This window comes from Mirounga angustirostris, unplaced genomic scaffold, assembly GCF_029215605.1.
Source record: "Mirounga angustirostris isolate CCGP_5_RB_7025 unplaced genomic scaffold, mMirAng1.0.hap1 SCAF_12, whole genome shotgun sequence".
NCBI classification, from domain to species: Eukaryota; Metazoa; Chordata; class Mammalia; order Carnivora; family Phocidae; genus Mirounga; species Mirounga angustirostris.
In genome coordinates this window covers 26,349,785-26,365,240 of record NW_026991720.1, presented here as the reverse complement: position 1 = coordinate 26,365,240, position 15,456 = coordinate 26,349,785, and the positions used below count along the sequence as shown (strand labels likewise).

Sequence of the window (15,456 nt, the reverse complement as noted above, 5' to 3'; positions counted from 1 at the left end):
AGAAAATACCAGGGAAATGGAAAATAAACATAAGAATAAAATACATAAGAAACAAATGTCTATACAGAGAATATTGATTAGAAAAGCAAAACTGAAATGTAGCATTATTCTCTTTCTTTCACTATCAGACCCATTTTACTAATAAAGCCCCTACCTCATTCCTGTTACATTCTTTCCCTAGTCCCTAACTCAGGCACAAGAACTAAAATGAAAAATTCACTAACTATGCATAACAGAATATTGGATATGGCAGAAAAAAACATTCAATGAACTTGAAGACGGATCAATAGAAATTAATTTGAAAATTTCACTCAGGCAAAAACCAAAACAATACTGAAGAAAATGGAACAATACCTCAGAGACCTATGGGACAATATCAAACAGCTTAACATACATGTAACTGATATCCTGAAAGGAGAAAAAAGTAATCAGGTGGTAGAAAATAAAAATTCCAAGAAACATAGCCAATCATTTTCTTAATTTGATGAAAAACATTGACTTATGGATCCAAGAAGCTCAGTTATACGTAAGCAGGAGAAATTCCAAGAAAAGCCACACCCAGGCACATGAGAGTCCAACTGCTAAAAACAAAAGATAAATAAGAAAAGAGCCAAAAGTAAAACAGGGCACATTATGTAAGAAACAATGGAAGCCAGAAAGCAACATAATATGTTAAAAAGTACTGAAAAGGAAAAAAAAATGTCAACCTCCAATTATATATCCAGTAAAAATTATCTTCAAAAACAAATGGGTGATGGGTATTAAGGAGGGCACTTGTGATGAGCACTTGGTATTGTATGTAAATGATGAATCACTAAATTCTACTCCTGAAACTAATATTATACTGTATGGTAACTAACTAGAATTTAAATAAAAACCTGAAAAAAAAACCAAAGATGAAATAAAGGCATTCTCACATGAATGAATACTAAGCAAATTCATCTCCAGCTGTACTACAAGAAATGCTAATGGATGTTTTTCAAGATGAAGGGAAACTTGGGTCTACTGGTAAAAATAAAGCACATCAGAAATAGTAAATATGTCAGTTGGTATAAAAGACTATGTTTTTGCCTTCTCTTAATTTCCTTAAAAGACAACTCCCCATTTAAAAGCAAGAGCTAACATTGTAAGGTGAAGTTTATAATACACATACAAACAGATATAACAGCTCAAGGAACAGGGGAGTAGGAAATGGAATTTTACTGCTGTAAAATTCTTCTATTTGTCAAGTGAGAAGAATGAAGCAGGACATGAGAAATAAGATGTGTCACATGAAAAGTGGTACAATATTAACTCTAAGCAGATTTTAATAAGAACGTATATTGTTAGTACTAAAGTAACCATTAAAGACAATAATAAGGCAGGTGTTGTTCAAACCAACAGAGAAAATAGAACAGAATGGGGAAAAAATATTTAATGAGCCCACAGAATTCAGGAAAGAAGGAAAGAGGATCAGAGAAAGGACAAATGGAAATGAAAAAGCAAGATGGTATTACTTAAACACCATTATAAAATTACATATAAATTAAGCACTCCAATTAAATGGTGAGATTGACAGACTGGATTAAAAAGCATGACCCAATGACATGCCATCTAAGGGATACTTAAAATATAAAAACATAAATAAATTAAAAATAAAAGATACACCATCCAAACAGTTCATCTAAGAATGTTGGCAGAACTATATTACCACATAAAACAGATGCTCAAAGAGTTACCAGAGATAGAGAGACATCTGATAATGACAAAAAGATCCATTCATCAAAAAGAAATAACAATCGTGGCTCAGTTGGTTGGGCGACTGCCTTCGGCTCAGGTCATGATCCTGGAGTCCCGGGATCGAGTCCCACATCGGGCTCCCTGCTCGGCAGGGGGTCTGCTTCTCCCTCTGACCCTCCTCCCTCTCATGCTCTCTGTCTCTCATTCTCTCTCTAATAAATAAATAAAATCTTTAAAAAAAAAAAAAAGAAATAACAATCCTAAATATATATGCACTTAATAAAAAAGCTTCAAAATAGATGAATACTGACATAACTAAAGGAAGAAATAGGCAAACCTACAATCATACCTGGTATTAACACCTCTCTCTTAGTAACTGATAGAACAAGGAGAAATAAATCAGTACAAATACAGACCTGAAAACACACTCACACAAGTTTATACCATTAACATTCATAGATCACCAGGCCAGAATGTGCTGAAAACACATTCTTGTCAACTACGCATGGAATGTTCAGGAAGGCAAACCACATGGTGACCTAATTAAGTCTTAATAAACTTCAAAAAAACAGAAATCCTGCAGAAATTACAGATCAGTAACAATAACATATTTAGCTATTACAATTCCTAGCTTACAAATGGAAAAGATAAGGCATAGGTAGATAAAATTACTTTCCCAATTACATAGCTAGTAAATGGTGGATCTGTGTTATTAAATGTCCCCCATGTTATTAACTCTTTAATCTTAAACATCCTTTTTAAATGCATCCCTTCCTCTTCATTCCTTCACAACAAAACGTATTCTTTAATATGAAATGGAATATTTAAAATTAGAAATCACAATTATTTTTGTTATTGATAGTTTACAACAATTGTATTTACTTCATCACTCGTTATTAGTAATGTTGTGTAAATTTTTAGGACTGTTGACAAGTTTGAAAAAATTTCTATTAAGTTTCTCTCCTATATAAGTTGTGAGATTTCTAACAATTGTCCTTGAAGTAGCTTCAGATTCCATAGTTTCAGTACCTATTTTCATTCACTAACTATATACACCACATGCTAGGTGTGACAGTATATATTCATACCCTGGTACGACTTTTTTTTTTTTATGTTATGTTAATCACCATATATTACATCATTAGTTTTTGATGTAATGTTCCATGATTCATTGTTTGCATATAACACCCAGTGCTCCATTCAGTATGTGCCCTCTTTAATACCCATCACCAGGCTAACCCATCTTCCCACCCCCCTCCCCTCTAGAACCCTCAGTTTGTTTCTCAGAGTCCACAGTCTCTCATGGTTCATCTCCCCCTCCGATTTCCCCCCCTTCATTATTTTTCCCTTCTGCTATCTTCTTTTTTTTTTTAACATATAATGTATTATTTGTTTCAGAGGTACAGGTCTGTGATTCAACAGTCTTACACAATTCACAGCACTCACCATAGCACATACCCTCCCCAATGTCTATCACCCAGCCACCCCAGCCCTCCCACCCCCCATCACTCCAGCAACCCTCAGTTTGTTTCCTGAGACTAAGAATTCCTCTTATCAGTGAGGTCATATGATACATGTCTTTCTCTGATTGACTTATTTCGCTCAGCATAACACCCTCCAGTTCCATCCACGTCATTGCAAATGGCAAGATTTCATTCCTTTTGATGGCTGCATAATATTCCATTGTCCTGGTACAACTTCTGACTCCATACTTTTCTTCTATACTAACCAGTGTGTGGGAATGTTCCTGGAAAACATTTCTACACCAGGAGAGCTGGCATATCCTGGCTATAAATGCAAGTAACTGCAAAGCACACAAATACATCTCATTAAACCTATTCCACAAGTCAACTTCCCCTTAGCTACATATTCCAAAAATGTTCTCAGCCATTCTAATGCCACTGGATAAGACAGGAAATGTGATGGAAGGAGAAGTCAAAATGGCAAGAGACAGCAATCTTAACCATTTTAGGTTAGAACATCCCCCTTGTGTAAATTTTACAAATATGAAAATGTAAATTCATTTCTAAGACCCCTAACATGGTCTTGGGCTTGTTCAAGTAAAGTCTTTGAAGCCTGAGCTTCACTAACTGCAAAATAATTCTGTCTCTGCTCAATGAGATTATGGTATATTATGTTCACTGAAGAACTATGAGATTAGGTAAATTCCTTGTCCAAAGGCATGTTAATGATATCATTATCTTGACCACAGTAACCAGCACTTACCGAATGCTTAGAATTCATTAAGTAAGCACTTTACATTTAATCCTCATTGCATTTCTATGAAGTAGGTTCTATTATAATTCCTAGCTTACAAATGGAAAAGATAAGGCACAGGCAGATAAAATTACTTTCCCAATTACATAGCTAGTAAATGGTGGATCTGTGCTTGAATCCAGCCAGCCTGTCTCCAGGGCTTCCACTCCTTTTCAGGATGTTAAACTGCTCTAGGAATTAGTTTGTGAATATGGCCTATGAGTTTGAGTATGAGTGTACTTCGGAGGAAAGGGGACAGGGTGAAGGCAGAATAGAAGAGGAAAGGAAATGCAGATAAATTTTTAAAAATTGAATTTGTTTTATTTCACGTTAGTGCAGCGGTTGTGAAGTTGATTGTAGGTAGTATAAAAGCCAATCACTGTTAACCAAATGCAAAACTGACTCAGCTAAAATTAAAAAACTTTCCACTCCTATTTCAGGACTTTGACTTCCATAATCAAAATATCAAAATACCACAACATACTCCTTTTCTTTTTTAAAAAAGATTTTATGTACTTATTTGACAGAGAAAGAGCACAAGTAGGCAGAGCAGCAGGCAGAGGGAGAGGGAGAAGCAGACTCCCTGCCGAGCGGTGGGAGGGGAAGCCCGATGTTGGGCTGGATCCCAGGACTCTGGGATCATGATCTGAGCCAAAGGCAGCCGCTTAACCAGTTGACTGAGCCACCCAGGCACCCCACACAACATACTCCTTGAAAGACATTTCCTGCTTTCACTTTCTCACCCAACATTCAATCCTCAAACCACTAAAAAGCCGACCCAGCAACATTAGTCTTCCCAAGTGACCAATATTTTCTTGATCATTAAATCAAACAGAATCTTTTCAGACCTTAGCCTGAGCATTTAGCAGCAACACAGAAAGACAATGAAAATTCAAATCACTGTTCAGCCACTTATTAGCTAATCCTGGATCTAACCTTGGATGAATTACTTAACCTGTATCTGTTTTCCCAACTATAAAATGGGAATAATAACATCTATTCACAGGGTTCTTTCAAGAATTAAAAGAGAGAACATACGTAAACCACTTAGGAGAGTGCGTACCAGAGAGCAATTTATGTTAAGAGTTACTGATACTACTCCTTGAAACTTACCTTACTAAACATACAAGACATCACTCTCTCCTGGTTTTTCTCCCACGCCTGTGGATTATCTCTTATTCATGCTATCTTCCTAACAACTGACATCCTTCAACACATCTCATTCTATTCTTTGGCCCAAATCTCCCTGAGTAGGAATCCTTTGAGCTCCAGAACCCCAAATCTACCTGCCTATAGGGCATTACTACCTGGATACCTCTAATAACCTCTGAAAGATATCCAAAACTGAACTCATTATCTTTCTTCTTAAATGCATGCCTATTATCCTCCCAGGGTTGACAGGACTTAACACCAGGGAAATTTCCTGAACTCCTCTTTACCTCTCTCATCTAACCGTTCTCCAAGACCTGTTGATTGTGCTTCTTTATCTTGTCAGTTCCAAAGCAGAATGTCTAGATTCTAACACCAGCTCTACACTTATCAACTGCATCTCACGCCAATCACTTAACCTTTTGGAAATGCAGTCTCCTCATTTACAGCCAAAGAATAATAGGACCCAATCCATAGAGTTTTGTGATGATTAAATGAGTTGATATATGTAAAGCACTTAAAATACTACCTAGTTCCTAGAAAGAGCTCAATGTTAACTTTTGTTATCATTATTATTTTATTACTATTTTGTCTGTCTCCTTCCCATCATCTCTTCTGCCCCTGGTTCAGACCAACATCAACTCTAAACTAGATTACTGTAACTATGTCTTAACTAATTAATTATCCTTCTTCTAATCTTGCCCTTTCTGATATATTCTTCACCCAAGAGGCAGAGTAATTTGAACTCAAAGTGAATAATGTCTTTGTCCTGCTTAAAATCTATTATGGGTCTCCCACAGTTCTTAGGGTAAATTCTTCAACATGCACATGAGGACTGCTTATATCCAAAATGAAAGGTATAATCTCAGTCATCCTTTAAGTTCCAGCTCCATTTTCCTGACCTAACTTGTCAGAACCAAAGGTTCTCTCCTAAATGTTCACATACCACAATTCTAATACCAACTTATTAATTATAATTAGAGATTAGGTAAACTGTCCAAACCCAAAAGAATTCAGTCCCCTTTAGTTCAAGGATCATATTCACTCATCTTTGTACCCTCAAAACTTACTCCAGTGTATCACAAAAGAATTCAATAAATGTTTGCTAAATGAACGCTAAATAATTAAGAATAATAGCCTCAAATAGTCAAAAACATTATGACACATGTAAAACTATTCCTAAAACAACCCTTACAAATAAGCTCAACATAAAAATGAGCATTCCTTTTAGAAGAAAAAAACATTCTGAGTTATGAAGATTCTTACCTGGATGTACTTCTTGCTATAATCACAACCTGGCTGTAGAGAACTGAAATCTACTTTGTTTAATTCACTTAGCAGCTCAACTTCAGGCACTCCACTGACTTCTTTTACTAATTCAAGTGGCATATCAGATCTGCTTCAAAATGTTGTCCAAAGCAAATTCCACTAGAGCAGTTGACAGCTTGCTGCTGAAAACACAAAGACCAGTGTTTTACCCAAAGTGTAGTCCGTAATTTTAAGCTTCTTTGACTGACTTTTGCTTTTTCTTTCCTTTAAGTTGGTTAGTAATCACTCTTAGGGGTAGAGTGGATTATTCTGTAATTTTATAACAAGGATCAATACATGCATTCCCCTAAGACATTGAAACTCAAGCCTTTTCTATTTAGTTTTCTACTTAAAGGAGTACCTCTAAAAGCCAGTTTTAGGATCTGTGAAAACTACACTGACAATGTCCTTTATCAAAACTGTGCTTTAAAATGTACAAGCTACTGGGGAAGGGGAGGGTGACTGAAAAATTTGGTTTTCTTTTTTAATCCCTTAGCAGTTGTTAACAGTGTGTACTCAAATTGGGCACCAAAAGGTTATTACTCCAAAATATATCTGCTGTCTCCTTCCTCCAGCCCCTATACAATCTCGAGGACTACTGAACTGATACTAACTTGTGCTTTGTAGTCTCAATCTCATTTCTCAAACGTCTCGAGTGGGACATGCACTAGTGTCAAAACTTAAATTTTAATGTGTGAGCATCAACCTTCCCCAAGCCAGCTGAGCTCCGTGAGGGCGGGGACTTGAACTAACTCCAGGCAGAGGCTCACAAAACGCCAAGCAAGCTACTGAACACAGCAGGCTCACGCTAAAGACAAATATGAAGAGTCTTTCTGCAATAACTACACCGAATTTTGATCTAAACTAAATCAGTCTCTTTGTCATACCCGTTCACAAGCCAAACCACTTCACACCCACGCAACGAACTCCCACACCGACTTATAAATTCACTCACCCACACTCTAGAGAAAAACAAGGAAGTTTAGAAGGGCGCGCACGTGACGTCACACGCACGCGGCGGCCCCGTTCTCACGCATGCGTACACGGTCTCTAGGGCTAAACTTACTGCTCCCAGACCCGCGGAGGACGAACTGCATGCATGATGGTTCGTAGGCGTAAGGTATCCTGGAAGTTTCGCATTATAGGTAGATGGTGCGGGCCAGGGGGAGGATGAGGCCGTGGTACAGTATCCACCAGGAATTTTCGCGGCTCCCCTCAGCCCTGCCTCCGCTCAGTCTCCCGCGGTCCAGCCTGAAGGCGCGGGAGGCGGATGCAGGGGCGGTTCGCTGGGCGATTCATAAATCCTGTAACCAATAAAAAGTCTTTTCCAAACCCCGAGCGGGATTTGAGATTAGAAGCTCCTGTGGGCCCGGCACTTCCTATAACCCCCAGTTTTCTACCTCAGAAGCAATCACCCAAATGCATATTTTACAAAGAAATAATTTCATCAATGAGTAATGCTGTTTTTAGATAGGTTGGATTAACTTCTTCATTGGTCTGTGGGGCTATAGCTTGGGGATATAATTAAGACGTATTATTAAATGTGAATCTTGCTAATTTCTGATTTATATTTCCGATCATTTGATGAAAGTGAAACCCACCTCAATGCAAAGACAGGGTATAATAAATAATTACCTAAATATTTCCAAGGCTAATTTGGACTAAAATATCCGCTGTAGATACATATTTGCAGGTGGAAATAACTATGTTTAAAATAACTATTTTTTTTTTAGCAGGAAGCATTCTGATAGCCTACCTTCTCTTTTCCCTCACACCGCTGTATTCACATACCATGCGTAAACCAGCGGTGACAAGAGGCTGAGCTCAGGAGCTGAACTGTCCATTTAAAGAAACAATGCTTAGTAAGGCTTAGATCCCCGTCTTGTTCTTACCCTAGCCTCACCCAACTCAGAAATACTGTACTTTGTCCCTAAGTGAAGTCCTCCACCTTGGCTCCGGATTCTGGCCACTTTCATTTCACCTCCTATCATTAGTTATATCTTCTCTCAACATATTTTCAACTTCTCCTTATTCTTCCCCATTGGCATTTTTTTTTTTTTGCTAATGTTTTTTATTTTTTTTTTATTTTTATTTCTTTTTTCTTTTTTTTTTTTATTCTTTTGTTAATCCCCATACATTACATCATTAGTTTTACCCCTTGGCATTTAAACATATTCTTCCACAGCCTAAGCTTATTAAGGACAGGGAGAACTGTTTACTATTATATGCTTAGAGCCTGCACAGTGTCTGGCACATTGTAGGGGCTAAATATTTGTTGAGTGAACAAATGCTCAGGAAAAAATGTTTCTCTTTCCTCACCTCTGGCTTCCACCACTCCATCTTGGCTCCACCCCCACCCTCATTACACTGAAATTGCCTTTGCCAAGATCACTGAAGACTACTTTGTTGCTAAGCAAAAGAGCACTCTTTATACTCTTTAGTCTTTCCTACTCATCTTTCTAAAGAGCATTTTCATTTTGTTACCACATGTTTAGTTTAGCTCTTTTTCTATAGCAACTGAATTTTTTTTTTTTTAAGATTTTATTTATTTATTTGAAGAGAGACACAGCGAGAGAGGGAACACCAGCAGAGGGAGGGGGAGAGGGAGAAGCAGGCTTCCCGCCGAGCAGGGAGCCCGATGCGGGGCTCGATCCCAGGACCCTGGGATCATGACCTGAGCTGAAGGCAGACGCTTAACGACTGAGCCACCCAGGCGCCCCGCAACTGAATTTTTTAAAGTTTTTCTCTTTCTCTAGTTAGCCTATGAATGTCCATATTCTATTCTGATGAAGATATCTATAACTGCTTTTTTGGTTGTGATTGTTCTCAGTTTCTCTAGGACCTAAATACTTCATGTACATGCAAGTAACTTCCAATCTTGTTTCTTGTTCACTATCTCCCAATTAGTGGCAGAGCTGGGGATACATATGACTCCAGAGCCTATACTGCTTTCCCTCACATTAGCAATTAGTTTGTGTAAATTCATTCTATAAACGAAGAAAATTGAATATGAATATCCAGTACAAGTGAAGTACAATGAGAGAAAAAAGAATGGATCGACTAGATAAGGCTGTGAAGACATATGTTAAAACAATCCATTACTGTTTTTCTACGTCTATTGAAGCAGCATAAAAAAATTCCAAGACTAAAAAAAAAAAAAATCCAAGACTAACAATTAATGTATTATCTATTACAAGTACAATTTTTGAAGTGCAATGAAGAAATTTTTGATAAAAAACTACCGTTAACTTGAAAATAAGAACCACAATGAGAGGCAAGCAGGTATTTCATTTGGGATTAAAGAATTTCAATTCAGGGAGCACAGAATCATAGAAACTCAAATAGTGTCCAGCTTGTAGGGTAAAAGCAAGGGTTTTTATGAGGAAAAGAAAGAGAGCCAATTACATGAGTTGAAGAGGGGGGAAAAAAGTTTCCTGTGGGTGTTAACGAGTTAAGTTATTTTAGGTTATACATTGATTGGCTACTAATTCTATCTTCAGAAATTTCAGACCATTGGGATTGTTAAGAACAGTTGCAATTGTTAAGAACAATTGTTAAGAATAGTTGCCATTTTGCAATTGTTAAGAACAGTTGCCATTTTTCCTAGTCCAAAGTTTATGGCCCAGTTCAAAGAAAGACAGGTAAAGCGCTTTCTCTGCAGTGGCCCCTCTGGCTCTATTTCAAAATAACTGTAGTCATGACAGTTTTTCGTACTACAACGTGAAATGCTCAATTTTTAAAAAGTTAAAATGAGGGGCGCCTGGGTGGCTCAGTTGGTTAAGCGACTGCCTTTGGCTCAGGTCATGATCCTGGAGTCCCGGGATCGAGTCCCGCATCGGGCTCCCTGCTCGGCAGGGAGTCTGCTTCTCCCTCTGACCCTCCTCCCTCTCATGCTCTCTGTCTTTCATTCTCTTTCTCTCTCAAATAAATAAATAAAATCTTTAAAAAAAAAAATTTAAAAAAGTTAAAATGAGATTCTCACTAATAAATAATGAGTACTAAAAGTGGATGAGTATTTTTATTAATAAAAGCATAAATATAAAGATATGGTGCTGTTTATAAGTACTTGAGCAAAGATAAAAGGAATTAATCTGCATATTTCTGGTAATTCTGTAATGGAGACCAAGCTCCTGTTCACCGCACAGTAGGCCAATAAGTTGAGAGGCAAGATGTTGGGGTAAGGAAAGTAACTTTATTTGGAAAGCCAACAAACTGAGGAGATGGTGGACTCTTGTCCCAACCATCTCCCCTGGTATAAAATTCAGGCTTCTTTTATGTTAGCAAAAGGGGGAAGTAGAAGGGGAGGTTGGAGTCAAAAGGTGACTGACCTCTGCAGACATCCCAGGAGGCTTGCATAACTTCTTTGTCCATGGTCAGTTGATCTTTACATACAGAAATCTGGTCATGCCATTTCTTAAACATAGCGTAGTCAGTTCTATATGTATTTCCTTATCTCCTTGGAGAGGTAGATTTGGGGTAAAAATCAATTTTTACAGATCTTAACTGTAACATGCCTATGTGCAGGACTAAGCAGAAATTTCTAAGCTATAGGTCACAGCAGCAAAATAAACAGAAGCAATATGGAGTCAGACATGCTAAGTTTTTCCCTGATACACTTCTCGTTAGCATTTTCACATTGCTCTTTACTATCTACTTTTTAATCTGAAACTTTGAATTGAATTTCCTAGTCACCCAGCACTTCAAATTTATTTTCTTGGCAATAATTGCTGCATCATTAACCCATTTCTATTGTGATATACAATTTTCCTGCAAGTTGTTGTTGGCATATTGCATCCCTATAGTTTGACAATATCATCTTCTACTGTTTTCTGAGATTTCCTAGCTGATTTCTTAGCTAGGCTACATTGGTTAGAGTTCATTTCCCTGTAATCTAAGGGCATTTTTGTCCAATCCTGTTGGACATCTAGATCAATTTATAAACTCCTATTTCAACGAAGCATCAATTTTTTATATTGTTATATATTTGAAACAAGATAACTCAAACACAAATTTATAGCAAGTTTATGTTGAATTATAAATTTAAATGATGAGATCTGTAATCAGTAGTGCATATTAGGAAGATAGCATAACAGGGAATCCAAATGTGCAAAGCAAGGCATGGGCTAAGCAAGAAGGGCCAAGATTTTCATATGAAGAGGAAAGGGTCATTCTCCTGTTTGAACCATGCCGTCTGGCACCTAGTGAGAGAAAAAGATTCTCTGACAAGTTGGCTTACAGAATAAAACCGAGACTTGGAGGTGCCTATGTATGGGAAGAACCATGTTTCCTAAGAATATGGTTGGTTCTTCAGGTTTCTCTGTAGAGGTGGGGAAGAGAGAAATTAAAGAGGAACCACCAAAAAGCTAGAAGATGTGTACTCTCTGATGCTTGTGCTATCTTCCATTCACATATTTAAAAAAAAACAAACAAACAAACAAAAAAAAAACTTTGCTAAAGTAAAGTTACTGAGCTCACAGTAAGGAAGCAAGGACCTTGGTATATGTTCAGATTGATACCAGTATAATTGAGGCTGCACACAGAAGAGAGATGCCGAAAAATAAGAGGAAAAGACCTGCCGGAAATTAACAGACATGAAGGATAAATTAGAAGATCTTTCAACTTCTTAACACTATAAAAATAGGGGTTTAGGTCTAGAGTTTAGAGTGCCTCTTTTATACGTGCCATATATTTTATACCATGAGGATATGTCCTGGAAAATCCTGCAGTAACACTCACATATAAAACCTTATTTCTGTGTAACCTTAGAATAAAAAAATGCACTGATGGCTTGTTTTGTAAATAGCAGGTAGCTATTTATTAGCCTGATATTTTTCTCTTTTTTTCCCTTCTTTTTTGAGTGACCCAAAATAGGTACACTTTTAAAACCTTTATAATGAAAGATTTTAAGTAATGGAAAATTGATTAGGAGGTTGCATGTTTTTTAAATTCATGATGGTTATTTGGAATAATTGAGAACCATTTGCTTTAGGTTCAAAATGCATTTTTGACACAAAAAGACATTTCCTAACGTTGTAAGATCTTCTATTAAATAGAATCTGCATTTATTCATTACATTCATACATTTTTTTCAGGAATGGAAAAGTCAACATCACAGAGTTCCCTTGATGAACACTGAAGGTATTTTATTCGTTTTTCACCTGTATACAATAACAGTGAGACTTTCTGTGGCTAAATGACAGTGTATCTTTTCTTCCCACAACTTGCCCATCAAAGATTATGCATTGTTAGAATGATAGGGTTGTAGCCTACTGTATTAATTAGAGGATAAAATATCATTTGTGTTGGCCCTACTTTTATCTAGTTCTCAATAGTAAAAAATTAGTCCAAGACCTCTTTCCTATGATTAGAGCAGAATAGAATGATTACCATATAATCACATTTGAAAAACTTCAGTTTAATTAGGGCATATTCAACCCAGAGTGCAGTGTCAGAGTCTGGCACATCCAAAGGAATAGAACAGATGGAGAAAAACAAATACTCTGCCATTCCTACTTATTTTCATATTAAGATGGTGTAAATGGGTCCAAGGTCTAGAGGCATGTTTAACAGTCTTGTAAGTGTATTAGAATTTTTTTAAAAAGATAAAAAAGAAATACATTCTATTTTGTTTTGTGTTTTTACCTGACCATTAAGATTTTTTGTATACGCCAAGTAATCTGCTAATTCTATCCATATTAGACTTCCAAATGCTAATAATATCGATCAATCTCATCCCTAATTTTTCCTTATCTCAGAAATACCTCTTTTTTTTCCATTTATGCCTGATTTTCTTTATATCAAGTCGTCTATTCCCGCGTCAAAAAACTCCTATCCTCTTTGCCACAGTTACAAATTCAGGAAGGAGCATGTAACCCAATGCAGTCCAAGGAGAGATGAAGAGATATTTGCTGGAGACTACCGGGGGAGATTTTTTTTCTGTCTCTCTGTAGAGATAACATGACACATAACCTCCCCTTTTACTGGTACCAAGTGAGGAAATCTGTAGACCTGGCATCCAGTCCATGGATGACTCTGGGCATCCATTCCATGACCAAAAAGGAACCAAATTTAAGATGAAGCCAGTCTATGGTGACAAATCTAAGAATTCAGATTTTATTTAATTAATTAATTTATTTTTTAAAGGCTTTATTTATTAATTTGAGAGAGAGAACATGAGTGAGAGAGCAGAAGCAGGGAGAGCAGCAGAGGGAGAGGGAGAAGCGGGAGAAGGCAGCCGCTTAACCGACTGAGCCACCCAGGTGCCCCAAGAATTCAGATTTTAACTTCTTGTCCATCCATTTTCCTACAACACCTTGACATTCTATTGGTGAATCACTCCTTTCCCACTCTCAAAGCAGTTATATGTTCATGATTTCCCATTTATGTCTTTAGCTCTAGACATATTTCCAAAATTTATATTTCCTATGAATTCCAGACTTATATTTTCAGCTGCATACTAGATATCTCCACTCAGATGTCTAGACGATATCTCCAACTTTCAAACCATATCAAGCCTAAAAGAGAACTCTTGATTTTATAAACCCTCAAATTGCTCCTCTTTAATACTTTAGTATTTCCCCTAACTCAGTGAACACCACCACCTTCATGTAATTAATCACTCAAGCTAAACCACCTTGAAGATACCCTTAATTCTTCTTATAAAAGCCCATAACCAATCTGGAAGCAAGTCCTGTTGTCTCTATCTTCAGAACATATCCCATCCTGGATCCAGTACTTCTTACCAACTCCATCAAGCTAATTATCTCTCACTATTTCAAAGCACAGACTCCTAAAATGGTTTCCAAACTCCCATTCTTATTTTCTTATATCTGATTCTCTTCATAGGATCCAGAGTGATTCTTTTAAAATATAATTGGAAAATGACACTCCTCTATGCAATATTTTTTTTAAGATTTTATTTATTTAAGAGAGAGAGCACACAAGAGGAGGGAAGGACAGAGGGAAAGGGAAAGGGACAAGCAGACTCCCCGCTGAGCATGGAACCCATGGAGCTCCATCCCAGGACTCTGAGATCAGACTTGAGCCAAAGTTAGGTGCTTCACTGACTGAGCCACCCAGATGCCCCCTTTTTAATTTTTTTTTAAATCACACCCAGAAAAAAATAATCTGCCTTCCACCACGTTCACCTCTGTATTCAAATATCCTCCCTAATCTCTCTGCTAACCAGAGACTGCCTTGTAGGGTAGCTGGCTTTGGGCCACTCCACAGATCCATACTCCCTAAGGTCTACTATCAGGGCTACCATTGGCTGAAGCCAGAGGGTATGAGATAGTAACGATGTCTGTACATGTCAGCCTTCTCAAGCAGAGAGCAGGTCAAAGAAGAATGACAAGAAGGTCTGGAAGGCAAAGAGAGGCTATATGGCATGTCCTTCTAAGAATTTTTATTCCACTTTTTGAAGACTAATTTACAACTATCTATTTTCAGGATATGGATTAGGAGGTAAATCACTTACCCCATAGGAATTATTGAATAAAAAAGAACAAGTCCAGACAGTGAGTGCCTCAAGGCAAAGCAAACCTAACTCAAACTATTTGTTTTTGAGGATATATAAGCAATCTGGAAGGAGACAGGAACAAAGACATTTTTCAGGACATGACTGGGATTTGTGATAAATTGTTAATTTAATTCCAGTTTCATAGGACCCTTTGGTAAATACAGTTATCTATTACTGTAGTTTAGTACTATTGTAAATCCTGGAAGGCCTGCTAAAATAAGTCATAAAATATTAACGTAAGGATGAAATATTAAAATTATCAGACTCTTCCCTGAAATTTTACATGGGATAATTTCTATAAACCTATATAAACTTCATAATTTTCTAGCTTTCCCCAGAATCAAATAGTAAAATACATATTACAGCTAGAGTCACATTTGTAGATTGATGGTTTAAGCATTTTCTACTTATAACTGCATAGTTTGATTATATTCAGATAGCTCCAAGTTTTAATATGATTTTCCAAGTTATCTTTGGCATATCCCCCATTTTTTAAGGCAAGAAAA

At 37.0% G+C, this 15,456-nt stretch overlaps 1 protein-coding gene across 8 annotated transcripts in view; it reads right to left on the bottom strand.

The window, feature by feature from the left end:
* The window catches only part of POT1 (protection of telomeres 1), an 81,414-nt gene extending 73,714 nt beyond the window's left edge, over positions 1 to 7,700 (bottom strand). For 3 of the 8 annotated variants that reach the window (XR_010406402.1, XM_064574991.1, XM_064574994.1), the window contains exons 1-2: positions 7,499 to 7,700; positions 6,391 to 6,575 (exon numbers count right to left, since the gene is read on the bottom strand). Coding sequence is in view for 7 of the 8 variants with exons in the window: in XM_064574991.1 (XP_064431061.1) it covers positions 6,391 to 6,513 (123 nt within the window). In the remaining variant the exon portion in view is untranslated. Of the gene's footprint in view, positions 1 to 6,390; positions 6,576 to 7,319; positions 7,338 to 7,387 lie in introns of those variants that run through there. The other 5 variants (XM_045864316.3, XM_064574992.1, XM_045864321.3 and 2 more) reach the window with 5 other exon arrangements.
* Positions 7,701 to 15,456: the final 7,756 nt, after the last annotated feature.